We start from the raw sequence: 13,143 nt of genomic DNA on the forward strand, positions 1-13,143 counted from the left end.
GTTTACTTAATTTAGGTGTACGTCAAAGAGCCCTACATGGTCAGCTAATCAGGAGTATCACTAAGGCATGCCTCATAATCATAATATTGTTTTTGAGCGTAATACACCAGAATTTTATTTACATTTAATATACGTGCTGTTTATTTCTTGAGGAATTCAAGTAAAAGGTGCAGCTTCCTACCCTCTCCAATCCATGCACACAATGTAAGGCACGCTTAGTGACTATTTAGTTTCACAGGGCAGCCAGATCCTTTCAATATGCAAGGCGCCATTTATGTAATTCTAAACAAACCAAATTGGTAGGTGCCATTGACAAAATGAATTGTTTATAACAATCGCAGTGATGAGTGAAGCCTGGAAGTACAACACAAAGTTGATGCAGGAAAGAAGTGTCAATTATTAATGGAAGGGACTTCATTTTTGCAATGCAAAAATATTTATTATATAGGAGCTTCAGGTGGGTAAGGATTAATCTAAAACCCACATAAACATATCTCTTACAGTTCAACTGCTCGAATTTGAGGTGTTGAAACATTTAGCTCATTAGAAGGAGAAGGAGGTAAACTGGCAGTTTAAAGAAACGATGGGCAACTAGTAATAACGATACTTCATTATTACATAGGAATTTATGTGCAAAAAATGATGGGATTATGAGGCATGCAGTCGTAGTGAACTCTGCATCAATTTCATCAATCTGAGGCTTTTTAATTTGCACCTTAATCTAAACACACAGGAGGTATTTTTTTATGTTGTCCCCAACAAAGTGTGACAAAATAAAACTCGTGTTTTTGAGCTTAGCAGTGCTACATACTACCCAGCTAAGCTACCACAGGAGCTACTTATTCAAAGTGCTATCGATCCTTCAGTAATGTGTATAAGTGCAACTGAACACCTCTACAACAAGGTTATTTGTATAACGAAGAATTCTTTCCATCCCAGCTGAATTTGGAGTGCTATAGTGTGCTAACTTTACAACGTTGTGAACCGTGCAGTGGAGTACTTTGAAGGTCAAGAGCATGCTGTTATGGAACTAGTTTCACTGTACTGCATAAGCTTTTGCATTGCTCAAGTAAAACAAGATAGAGTTGAGTGATTAAGATAATAACATCCGTGAAATTTAGTGAACTTAATGAAAGAGGACTTAGTTGTCCACAGGCAGACCTAGTCTTGAAAGACAAGCAACCAATCGCGCTACCTGGATGCCTACTTTAAGGAAGGTTGGAGAACTTCAGCATCCTTTAAAAGCACAGTAAAATGGGCAAGAGATGCACCACATGCAACGCAGCACAACAGTACACAAGCCGGCAGCCTTTGAGCCATCCTTCTCCTCCCACCCTTACACGACATCCTGAGATGAGTGTGAATCGCTATACGATCTGAAATGAGTTTTAATCATTATAATCTTTGCCAGGCCCTGGCTAGGTCCATGTAATTGAATACTTAGGAGCAATTAACACAGCTGCCCTTTAAGTTGACCAAAAGGAACTATTACCCTGACCAGGTGGTCATTGTTATGCATGCAGTCACCCAAAGAATGCAATGCCCTTGTCAGTTACGTGAATGCCTGCCTGGAAAAATGTGGATAAGGGGGACGTTGTTAGAATCTCGTGGGGCATTTTTCTTTAAAAAAAACTACTGCGAGTCCTGAGGCTGAAAGGCAAGAAATATTTGTAAGGTAATGCTGAAATGTCCATGCTAAAATATCCCACTGGAAAGTAGCACTCTTTAAATGTAGCCTTCAGCATATCCTATTTGCTGTGCTACGTCTTCTGATTATGTAAATATTCTTCAGTAAACACACCGAGGCTTTATGCATGTGTATGATACAAAAAGATTAGCCTTGACATTAAAGTGTTTTTTGTTTTTTTCATTGGGATTGCAAAGGTGCAGGGACCAACAATGTTTCTTAAGCTGTTGTAATAAGTAACAACAATCCTTGAGGCCACCACAGGGAATGCATGTGCAACGTGCTTTTCCCTGTGAAGCCCTCTACCAACATGTCATTTGGATTTTTAAGTCTTCTATCTTGAATGGGAAAGCATCAAACGAAAGAACGAAAGGGAGCCACACGGGGTTGGTTGAGGCTATTGAGACGGTCAAGACAGGAGAATAGCCATGGAATGTGCATAGGACGGCCTGAGGCACTCTTCTATCGACAGAATGGATACAAAACGGTCTCTGGATGGGGGCATGGATTGCATTGAAACGTAAGCGCTTTAGCCCGAAGTATCAAATGAGCCTGTTTTGCACTGGCTTAGCCCTGTCCGTGGCCGAAAATCACCGCTGAACGACTCATCGAATTGGAACACCACCTAGCATCCATCTAAGGCAATAACACAAATAAATCGTTAATGTAATCCTGCTCTGTAATCTCAAGCTTTGAAAAACTATGCCTGTCAATATTGATGTAGAGCTGAAATAATTCTATAATTCTTCATGTGTTGAAAGCTTTTCAGAATTCCCTCAGCTCGCGTATTGGCTGTCTGTTTCCTCTCGTCCTTTTGTTTGATCGCTCCTCTGTTCTAGACAGAACGTGTACAAAATAGCCCCCTTGATATCAGAAAATGCTGCAATCCATGTTGTGTGTCAACATTTGTCAAGGCAATGCAGCCATGGGCTTGTAAACGTACCTTGATATCTGTTCAGCAGTAAGGGGCTATTGTTGCTGCTAAACACAAATATCTATATCTCAGTTTAAAAGGCTATACAGTTACTCAAATATATCCAGGTAAAAGGTTTCTCAGATGTTGCCACATGCTCAAATGAGATTTTGCTGTGCCAGTAAAGCTATGATCTAGCCCAGTCTGGTTATTGATAATCCACTCTGGCAACTGTTCTGGATTAGCAGCAACCATTCAATGTTGCCCATTAGACAGGCCTCCCAGTCCATTGTGCACACGATGCTGGAATAAAAAACGGTGTACAAGCTTGCGTGGTGTTGATGTGGTGAAGGCATGATACACGCTTGCTGCAGGCTGCTGGCTCTTGACGATAGATGGCATAGGTTATTCCTGGTGTAGTTTGTGTATTCAGCAAATTGGGAATTTCGAGCAAATTTTCACTGTCAGGTGCGCTTTTGCTAGAATGTGCCGGGCTGTGTAGTGCATAATTGGGAGAAAATGCTTTGTGCCCTGCTGCAATAGGGGGTACAAGACGAGCAAGGACAAGTTCTTACTGTTGTGCACAAAAAGATGCCGAATTTCTGGACAAGTGGAGGCAGGCTATCCCGAGGAAGAATAGAGTCCTTTAGTTGACGAATTTTTTCTATGACTTTTTCGAACTCGAATGGAAAGAATGGGTGGCATGCTACAAAGGACACATTTTGATGAACATGTTGCAATGGGAGATACTGGTAATAGACACTGTGCTGATTAAGTCTCCTGACGGCTAGGCATACCTGTCGAAAACTTCAAAAATCACAGAAAGAATGTTTCTTCTCCCGTTGAAGAATAGTGAGGCAGTTTCTTGTGAGGGAAGGGCAAGTGACCACCAACCTTCATGTGCATTATTGACGGTTGTGTCTGAAAACTGCGGGAGCTACTGATGGGTGTGGGTCTGATATTACGTGGCGTCATGTCACACCAAAATTTGTCATGTCGTGATGACGTCATATGGTGATGTGATCACATAATGGTGGTTTCTTGCGTAACTTGTCCCCGATGCTGTGGGAAGGTTGCTGCTGATGATCAAATTTCCCATTCGATAAGGCATTTAAGGCTTTCACCTTGAAAAACTCGCAGGTTGTCTTGTACACTTATTTAATAGTGTAATGACATGATTTTAAGGCATTGTAGGAGGGACATTTTTTCTTTCCTTGCTGAACTGTGTTAAAGGTCAACTCCGGCGATTTTTCGACCACTTCAAGGCAATGGTGCTTTTATGTTCTTTAGAAAGTCTTGTCACGCGCCCAATAGCTGAAGTGCTCAACAAATTTGAAAATAATTTTTATTAGTAAAAAACTGCATCACAAAAACCGAAACTCAACTGAGTGCGCTTCCACGTATGACATATTTTTGCCAGAACATGCCTCGTGCATGACGCCACCAAATGGCACTACTTGTCTGGGCCGTCCAAGTCTTTGCCTGCGGTGATCGGCTAAAACGCTTACGCTGTTATGGTGACTATATTGCGAATTGTGTGAGGCTCACAACGCAACATCACTTGCCACCCCTCGCACGCCCACCAACACGGGAAGGGAAATTGCACGTTCAACTAAGGAAGCGCTGGCCAAACTCGCACAATTCATAGCTGGTGCTGCTGTGGCACTTCACTTCTTTATTTATTTATTATTTATTTATTTAGTACCCACAGCGCCAGAGGCATTACAGTGGGGGAGGGGTTTACAGTCAGTCTGGACAGTTCAATATTTTGTCATATATAAAGCGTGGAAAACGGTAATAGCAACAACAACAGCTACAGCAGATCGACAACATAAGTTATTCACAGCAGTATGCAGTATATGTGAGAAACAAGAACACTACAAGGTTGAGTCACTTCAACAGGAAAAATAAGTGATTAGATATCGGAGTATAGCCACAATTCCCTTCTGCATACAGTGTGAGGACAAAAGAAAGAAGAACAAAAGATAAGAACAGTAATACATACAGTACGTCCTAAAAAGATCAAAGAAACAATCATTTCAGCAGGGCAAAAAACATCTCATTGGAAACTACGTTGACGATGTCAGCAGGTAACCTATTCCAGTCGTGGATTGTTTTTGGAAAGAAAGATTTCTTAAAAAGTTCCGTGCGGCATAGAACCTCTCTTACTTTTCGCTCATGGTCCACGCGTTGGGACCTATAGTTAGGCGGTATTATATATATGTCTCTCTGTATGTTAATCGTACCATAGTAAATGGAATGAAAAAGCTTCAGGCGCAGCTTTCTGCGTCGTTCTACCAGGGTATCCCATTTGAGTTCTTCCTTAGTTCTTGTTGCACTGAAATTAATTGTGTATTGACGGGACACGTACCTCGCACCGAGATTCTGAACTCTTTCAAGTTTAATAACGTCGCGCGCCGTCGTAGGGTCCCACACTACACAAGCGTACTCGAGGACGGACCTCACGTACGTCTTGTAGAGTAGCTCACGTGTGGACTGACTGAATGCACCAGAGTTCCTGCGAATGAAGCCCAGCATTTTTCCCGCCTTTCCGGTTACGTAGTTAACCTGCTTCTGCCACGATAATTCTGGGGTATACCAAACACCTAAGTATTTAAATTCGGTTACTTTACCAATTACAATGTTATTCAGGGTGTAGCAGTAATTTAGAGGGTTCTTCTTTCGAGTGAATGTCATATTGACAGTTTTCGTGAGGTTTAGCTGCATGCGCCACCTAGTGCACCATGTGCTGATTCGATCGAGGTCTTGCTGAATCAGGTTGAGGTCTTCCGTACCGTTAGTGATCCTATAAACCACACAGTCATCTGCAAACAGCCTCAACTGCGATGTCAAACCGTCGCCAATATCATTGATGTACAATAAGAACAGCAAAGGTCCCAGGACGGAGCCCTGGGGTACACCAGATGAAACGCTTTGTGCCCGTGACCGAACCCCATTTACAACCACGAATTGCCGGCGTAACGTTAGATATTCTTTAATCCATGAGACAACCGCCGGATTTATTTTATATGTGAGCATCTTTTCAATGAGTAATGAATGGGGTACTGTGTCGAAAGCTTTCCTGAAATCGAGGAAAATACATTCAACCGCAAGCCGTTTATCTAATGCAGAAGCAATATCATTTGTGAATTCCAATAATTGGGTAACACAGGAAAAACCTTTACGAAATCCATGTTGGGCTGACGTAATCGCAGAATGAGTATTCAAGTGAGCTACAATACTCGTGAATAGAATGTGCTCCATTATTTTACATGCAACGGATGTCAGCGATATCGGGCGGTAGTTTGAAACGTCGCTTCTAGGGCCGGACTTATGAATAGGGACCACAATACCTGCTTTCCAATCATCAGGAAGAGAAGCTTCGAGTAGTGACATATCAAATATAACTTTCAAGTACTTTGCTATCGATTCAGCGCATGATTTAAGCAGGAAATTGGGTAAGTCGTCAGGACCACACGCTTTAGAAGAGTCGAGCCTTCGAAGCAACGATTCAATGCCGTGTGTACATATGACAACATCATCCATGTCGCTTATCGTTTCAAGTACCGGTGGGACGTCTTCAGAAGGCATTACTGCAGGAGTGAAGACGGAGCAGAAGTAGGCGTTAAAGCATTCTGCCTTGTCAGCGTCTTCGCGAACAATGACGTCACCAGACACGAGTGGAGGGATAGTTACAACATCCTTGCCATTCTGCTTCACGTGCTTCCAGAACACTTTCGGTTTATCTTTTAGTCTTGTTTAAATAGTTCCCGAATAACCGTCTTTGGCAATGCGTGTTGCTTCTTTAACTTCACGAGTTATTTCTTTCAGTTTTTTCTCTGTCTCTTTTGAAGGTTTTCTGCAATAAGCGCGATAAGTTCGTTGTCTTTTTTGTGTGAGCTGGCGCAAGGTTTTCGTAAACCAAGGCTTGCTTCTACCCTGTCTCGCCGTCAACACCCAAGTTGGGACGAACAGCTCACGTAATTCGAGTATTTTCTGCTTAAATAACCGCCACAGCCCGTCCACACTCCTACACTCGGCTTCCGTTTCGAACACTACTAAATAAGCCTGTAATGCTTGATTTATACAATCGAAATTGGCTTTTTTATAATTGTACAGTTTTCTGTTAGCATGGTTTTTTGTTTGACTCCCGCTTTGCAAAAATCAGCATCACACGCACAATGTTGCCACTAATTCTGGCAAGCGAGGTGAGGGTTTAGAGAGAAGCTATAAAATTCATTTGAAAATAATCTGCGAAGCTCTTAAGCCTGCAATTCAGCATGAATGGTGCAAACGCCCAAATTAACGTACCCAGTAGATTTTACTGAGATTCATTGACCTCTGAAAATCCCTGGAGTTGGCCTTTAACACTCTCCACACACTGGAGTCAGCCAATACGCATAAAATGTTTTGATTGATTTTAAAGTTTTCGTCGCTGAGCATCAGCAAGCCAGCGTAACCGCAGCGGACATTATCGGGACGAGTCAACACACTTTGACTGAGTTTGCCTACTTTGCGTCCTGCATGCAGACTAAATCACAGAAATTACTGTCAGGTTTGCTGGAGACAATGGACTTATTGTTTTTTACATGTACCACGAGCAAATGTCAGATCTGGCACTCCTACATTATGAATTGCTGTCTCCTCATGATATCACATTGCCATAACACATCATGGAGATGCCACCCCCTGAATATTGACACTGAAAGAGCCTTTTTAAGGTAGTGATACTAAAAATATATGTGATGCAATCCTTGACACCTCAGTTCTCTTTATAATGTTCTCGAAACTCGTTTTCTTATTTAGAGTGACAATCCCAAAATTTTGAAATTCTTGTCGATACTTCTTTAAGACGACTCGAAGGTGAAAGCAACCGTATTTTTTTTTCAGCTGATGCAGTGATCATGCCCTGCCACCCTTCGAAAGCTTTTGTACGTAACGTCTTTTCGCACTGCGTCCGAAATCGGAGGCACCTCACCTGGTTTCGCATTGCCCCCATGATAACACTACTTTTGACTAAGCTGTGCTGCATTGTGACAACATCATCATGTGACGTCATCACCTGATGGAGCTATTTTGCATCACTCGTTCTCGCCGATGCTGGATGCTAACGGTCAAGGTTTGCATCTAATGAAGCATCTAAGGCTTTCACCTGATAAAAATATTCTTATACGTACACTCAAAAGAACACTGGCACACTTAAAGGGCCACTCACCAGGACCCGTACCAAATTTAGTTAGATAGTGGAAGTTGTTGGGTGTCCGATGAGAAACATTTTGCCACAAAAATTTTTTGAATCGGTTTATCACGAGCGGAGAAAACAGGTTTTTTGAAGTGACACGAAACGAGGATGAGAGGAGGCAAGCTCGAAACCCTTGCCGCTCCTCCGCGTAGCCTTTGCAAGCGAAATCTCTTCCCCACCCTCTGCGGCATCCGACCAAGAGGTCACGTGCGCATGACGTGCCCAAACTAGTCTATTCCCCGAGCACGCGAGCGGCGTTGCTTTGTTGACCAGCGTTATTTTGTGGTCTTCGGCCTGTGTTTGCGGGATGGTTTGGAAATGCTGGCTTAGACGCGGTAGAATAGATGAGCACAATGGGTGCGCGAGCACGTAGGGGCATTCCATGGCGGTCGTCTGCTCGGTGCGCTGACGGCGGGGACACGAACGCATGCAAAACGCCGACACATTAGCCCCACATCTCGTTGCAATTCACGGGAGAAAAATGGAAAAAGACGCTCACATTCCCTTACTGCCTCTCATTATTTGTCTAGAGTTTTATTAATCTCTTGAAGCAACAAATTACATAAACTACGCATGCCGTGTTAAATAATTTTCGCCATGTCACGTGCCACTGTTTGCAACGTCAGAGCAGAGTCGTCTATGTAGAGGACCAACGTCACTGCATTGCCGTGTATGTAGGGCCATTCATACGTGCACGTCATGTCTTCATTCTCTAGGCGCGTGCTGGCAGAAGGGAGGAGGTGCATCGTTCTTCTTGAAATTTGACCCATTTTCGCGGCGCGTAGCGTTGCACATTTTGGCAGACGTTATCATGAACGCCTCGTCTACGAATGGCCTTTGTAACATCAAAATTGTCAAACCTGGTGAGTGGCCCTTTAAAGCATTCTTTGCTTCATTGTGGTACAGCACAAAATCATACCATTGTTGGTGCATATGAGTAGCATGTGCCAGATGTGCAGATATGTCGATTTACAGGCACTGTCATGTGACCGATGGCTTGCATAGGTGTTTGGCTGGTCATGTCCTATTCACCGCTATTAACTGCACTACATACCACAGACTGGAGGAGCCACTCACCTACCTGTGTTACTGTGACACCTATATATGCGCTCTTATATTTGCTTCAACGTCTTTTAAAGCATGAGCAGTCGATTGTTGGAGCTTGAAAAGAAGAAAAATATGCAAAGCTCTGGAACCATTTTATCACTCATTATGGTGCAACTACTCTTTCCTTATACACATACGGCAAGCCGGCAATACCTAGATAGATGCAAGGCCAGCAACTTAGCGTGCCATCTCTCACAGAAAGCTTGAAAGGATATCGAATCGTCTTCTGCGTTTGGTGGCGAGTTCATACACTGCTGTTATTCTTCCACTATGGTGCACACTTATGGCTTGTATAGTCAAGTAGCCTGGTTATCAGTAAGTTATAAGCAGTGCTGAAGTTTTTGTCACTTGATTCTTCCACTCAAAACACTCTAATATCTTTAAATACGATGTCATCAAATTTTAAATAATGCTTTATTTGTTGCAGAGAGTTGGAAACAGCTGTTACACTGCTTGGGTCTCCTAATGCACCTCTCAGCCTGGGAAGCACTGGCCACCTGTGTCAAGATCCAACTTTGGACAGGACATCCTTGTATACAGACATGATTAAGTCATATCGGTGGTTTGACAAAGTACGTAACAACTTATTGTTCTTACAAGCAATGTTGTTGACACTATATAAGTGAAAAAAAAAGCACCAAAGTGCTGTGTGTGAGTGTGCAAGATATCTGTGAAACGCTTTACGCTAAGGCCAAAGTGTTGAAAGAAAACTGTACTTAGATTTTTTGGTATGTTAACAACTTCAGTGTCAAATTTTTCAGAGAAATAATTTTCAAGGTGTGTCAAGTTACTGTATGCAGTTTTTGAATCTATGAAATGTGTAAAGTCATAAAAAATTATTTCAAAAAATTGGTAATAGTTTTTTGGTTTCAGCATTACTCAGAACTGCAAAACATTGAAAAGTATATCAGGGCTAGGTCTTGCTTGAAAGACAGGTCTGCCAACAGTGCCTTGTTGCCATCTGCAAACACAACACGGGTCTCCGGTCTCTTCTTGGAAGGACAAGTTGTGCTGGCAAACATATAGCATCTGCTCTGTATGTGGCTTGTGGGAGTGCTATCACCCCTGTAAAGCTGTTTGTGCCTCGGGGCACACATGTTTCGCGCATAGTTCGTATTTAGGGTTCACAACTATCGAGCCGTAGGTGACATTGTGCTCGCAAGCGTTTTATCACCACCACCACCATCATTATCATCATGGTTAGCGCGGTAGCGCCGTCAATGATGCCTAGCGGCAAGCCTGGGTGGCGGTACCTGAGGTTGTCTCGTGGTGGGCCCATGAGGACGGCACCACGGGTCGTTGCTCACAGGCCCTCATGATGAGTCGAGGGTTGGTGCCGCCACCTTGTGTTTGTTATGTTGTTCAGTGTTGTGGAATATTGTTACACGGACATCGGAAACGAGACAGCATCAGGTAGACGACATCAGGTAGTGTCAGATGACGACGAGTGCGATCGCGGTTGTGTTGTTGTTGCTGTTTCGCTATCTTAGCTGCAGCTGCCTATGACTGGCAGTATATTTTAAAAATATATTTCTTTTATTCATACTCTTAGTCCCGTGACATTTGATGGAGGTGCTGGGTACAACACGATATAACGGATCTCCGCAGTGGCCGACGTTTGGATTTTTCCACCATGGCAAACCAGGGGCCTGCTCCTGCTAAGGCGACCACAACAACTGTTGTCCTTTTGCAGGTAAAAGATCCTGGCATGTTCTGTGGCACTGATAATGTTAACATTGAAGAATGCCGTTGTATGAACGTACAAGTAAAAATTACCGCTGGGATGTAACTCTTATGTTGGCCGACATCCTGTTTTACTTGAAAGAAACGGCAAAAGTGTGGTTTGGGAACCACGAAGAAGATATTGGAAGCTGGGATGCACGCAAAGAAAAGATGCGCGCCCTTTTCGGCAAGTCTGTGGGTACACAGGCAGCGGCCAAGAAGGAATTGGCATCTCGTGCACAAACGTCAGCAGAGTCCTACGTGACGTACATACAGGACGTGATCGCCCTTTGCTGAAAAGCAGACAGCGGCATAAAAGAAACTGTGAAGCCCCATCGCGGTGGTCTAGTGGCTAAGGTACTCAGCTGCTGACCCGCAGGTTGCGGGATCGAATCCTGGCTGCGGCGGCTGCATTTCCGATGGAGGCGAAAATGTTGTAGGCCTGTGTGCTCCGATTTGGGTGCACGTTTAAGAACCCCAGGTGGTCAAAATTTCCGGAGCCCTCCACTATGACGTCTCTCATAATCATATGGTGGTTTTGGGACGTTAAACCCCACATATCAATCAATCAAATCAATCAAAAGAAACTGTGAAAGTAGCACACATATTGAAAGGCATAGCAGATGATGCATTCAACCTTCTCATGTGCAAGGACTGCAATACAGTGGATGCCATAATCAAGGAGTGCCAGCGTTTTGAGGCCGCAAAAAGTAGACTTATCGCCCACCATTTCACCCGACTTGCCAATACGGCAGAACCTGATCATGCGGACGGGCCCGCACTACAGGTGCCGCTAACTGCATAGAACGTGACCAAGATCATCAGACATGAACTTGAAGCTCTGTCTCCTGCGTCCACGTGCTCTCATGCCTGTGACTCTAGCGCTCAGATGGTGCCGCTTGTACATGCCATTGTGTGGCAAGATCTTTTCCATGCTGGACTGGCCTCCGAGTGCACTACAACTCCTTTTCAGCCGATCGACCGTCGTTGACTCCCTGTTTCCTATGCCCCCTAAGTCAAAACCTTCTGGTGCGCCCTCGCAATCCAGCCGAGAGGAAGACTACTGACGATCGTCCGATTTGCTTCAACTTCCGTCGTATTGGACATGTGGCCTGCCATTGTAACACCCGGTGGTATTGGCATCAGGCATCCTATGTGTACAATTGTCGTCCAGAGAAGGATCATGGACGTTTTTAACCTTACTGGGAATCGCCTCAAGCCACCAGTGAAGAAGTTCCTTCCATGCCGCCGTATCACCGTTGTTAGCCATCTCCGCATGCTCACCAGCCCTGTTCACCTGTTCACCACTTCGTTGCCGCCCTCCCTTCGCCCATCATTTTTCTCGCCCCAATTTCACCGTACAATGTCCCTGACTGAATACCTGCCAGGAGAAAACTAGATGATGCAGCTCCCAGAGGTGATGCTGCATTGACCACTTGCCTGACAAATCCTCGGACCATGCTGCCGACTAGACGCTACTTTATTGATGTTGAAATAGACGATACACGTGTTGCTGCACTTGTGGACAGAGGGGCTCACATATCAGTCATGAATGCAGAACTTCGTTGCCGCCTTAGCAAAGTTTTAATGCCACCCACAGTACCACCCATTCAGGCCGCCGACGGTGCCACGTTTCTCATGCTTGGAATGTGCTCTGTGCATATAGGTGTTGCCAATCGCTCCACGACCGTACTATTTGCTGTGCTCGAGAAATGTTCCCCTGAACTGATCCTCGGCATGGACTTTTTATCCCCCAACTCTGCCTTTATTGATTGTGGAACCGGCGTGCTTCAACTTGATTTACCGTGTTACCATGATGACCCAACACCATGTTCTGTAGATTACATTCGCCTAGCACCTCAAGACCTACGTGAACCTGAGGTCTGCTCCTTATATTCCAGACGGTGATTACATGTTGACACCTAATACTGACGTTTTGTTGGCCAAAAATGTTGCCATGCCTCAGACACTTTTGACCACCACGGAAAATGCACGATCTCTTCCGATCCTAAACTTAGTTGGCACATTCAAGTTATCCCAGATGGTATGACTTTGGCAAAAGTCTCTTCTATCGATGCTGCTATTTTGGCGTTCGTTGCCGATGTTTCTTTGTACTCTGCTTCATTCTTCTCCTCGCAGAGCGCAGCGGATGCCAATGTCGACAAGATGATCGCCCCTCACCTCCTCCCAGCACAGACAGCTGATATCTGGCGCCTGCTGAAATTTTACTGTGACAACTTTGACTTTGATGACCTCCCTTTGGGTCAGACATCCTTTGTGACTCATAAGATTAACACTGAGCCAGCACCATCTGATGATGTCCTTGTCGGGTGTCTCATGCTGAGCGACAAGTTATTCAGCACAAAATAAAAAAAAATGCTCACCAAAGACGTCATTGAACCATCTTCCAGTTCATGGGCATCGCCAGTTGTGCTAGTCAAGAAGAAAGGCGGAAACGAGCACTTCTGCGTA

At 44.2% G+C, this 13,143-nt stretch overlaps 2 protein-coding genes across 5 annotated transcripts in view; one reads left to right on the top strand and one right to left on the bottom strand.

Annotated features, from left to right (window-relative positions):
- LOC119162377 (uncharacterized) overlaps positions 1–13,143 on the bottom strand; it is a 297,639-nt gene that overhangs the window by 275,400 nt on the left and 9,096 nt on the right. The window lies entirely within an intron of this gene.
- Positions 1–13,143, top strand: part of LOC119161388 (mediator of RNA polymerase II transcription subunit 27) — an 80,818-nt gene that overhangs the window by 4,917 nt on the left and 62,758 nt on the right. For all 4 annotated transcript variants that reach the window (XR_012887372.1, XR_005108457.2, XM_037413826.2 and 1 more), the window contains exon 2: positions 9,377–9,521. Coding sequence is in view for 2 of the 4 variants with exons in the window: in XM_037413826.2 (XP_037269723.1) it covers positions 9,377–9,521 (145 nt within the window). In the remaining 2 variants the exon portion in view is untranslated. The remainder of the gene's footprint in view (positions 1–9,376; positions 9,522–13,143) is intronic.

Source organism: Rhipicephalus microplus, chromosome X, assembly GCF_043290135.1.
Source record: "Rhipicephalus microplus isolate Deutch F79 chromosome X, USDA_Rmic, whole genome shotgun sequence".
NCBI lineage: Eukaryota > Metazoa > Arthropoda > Arachnida > Ixodida > Ixodidae > Rhipicephalus > Rhipicephalus microplus.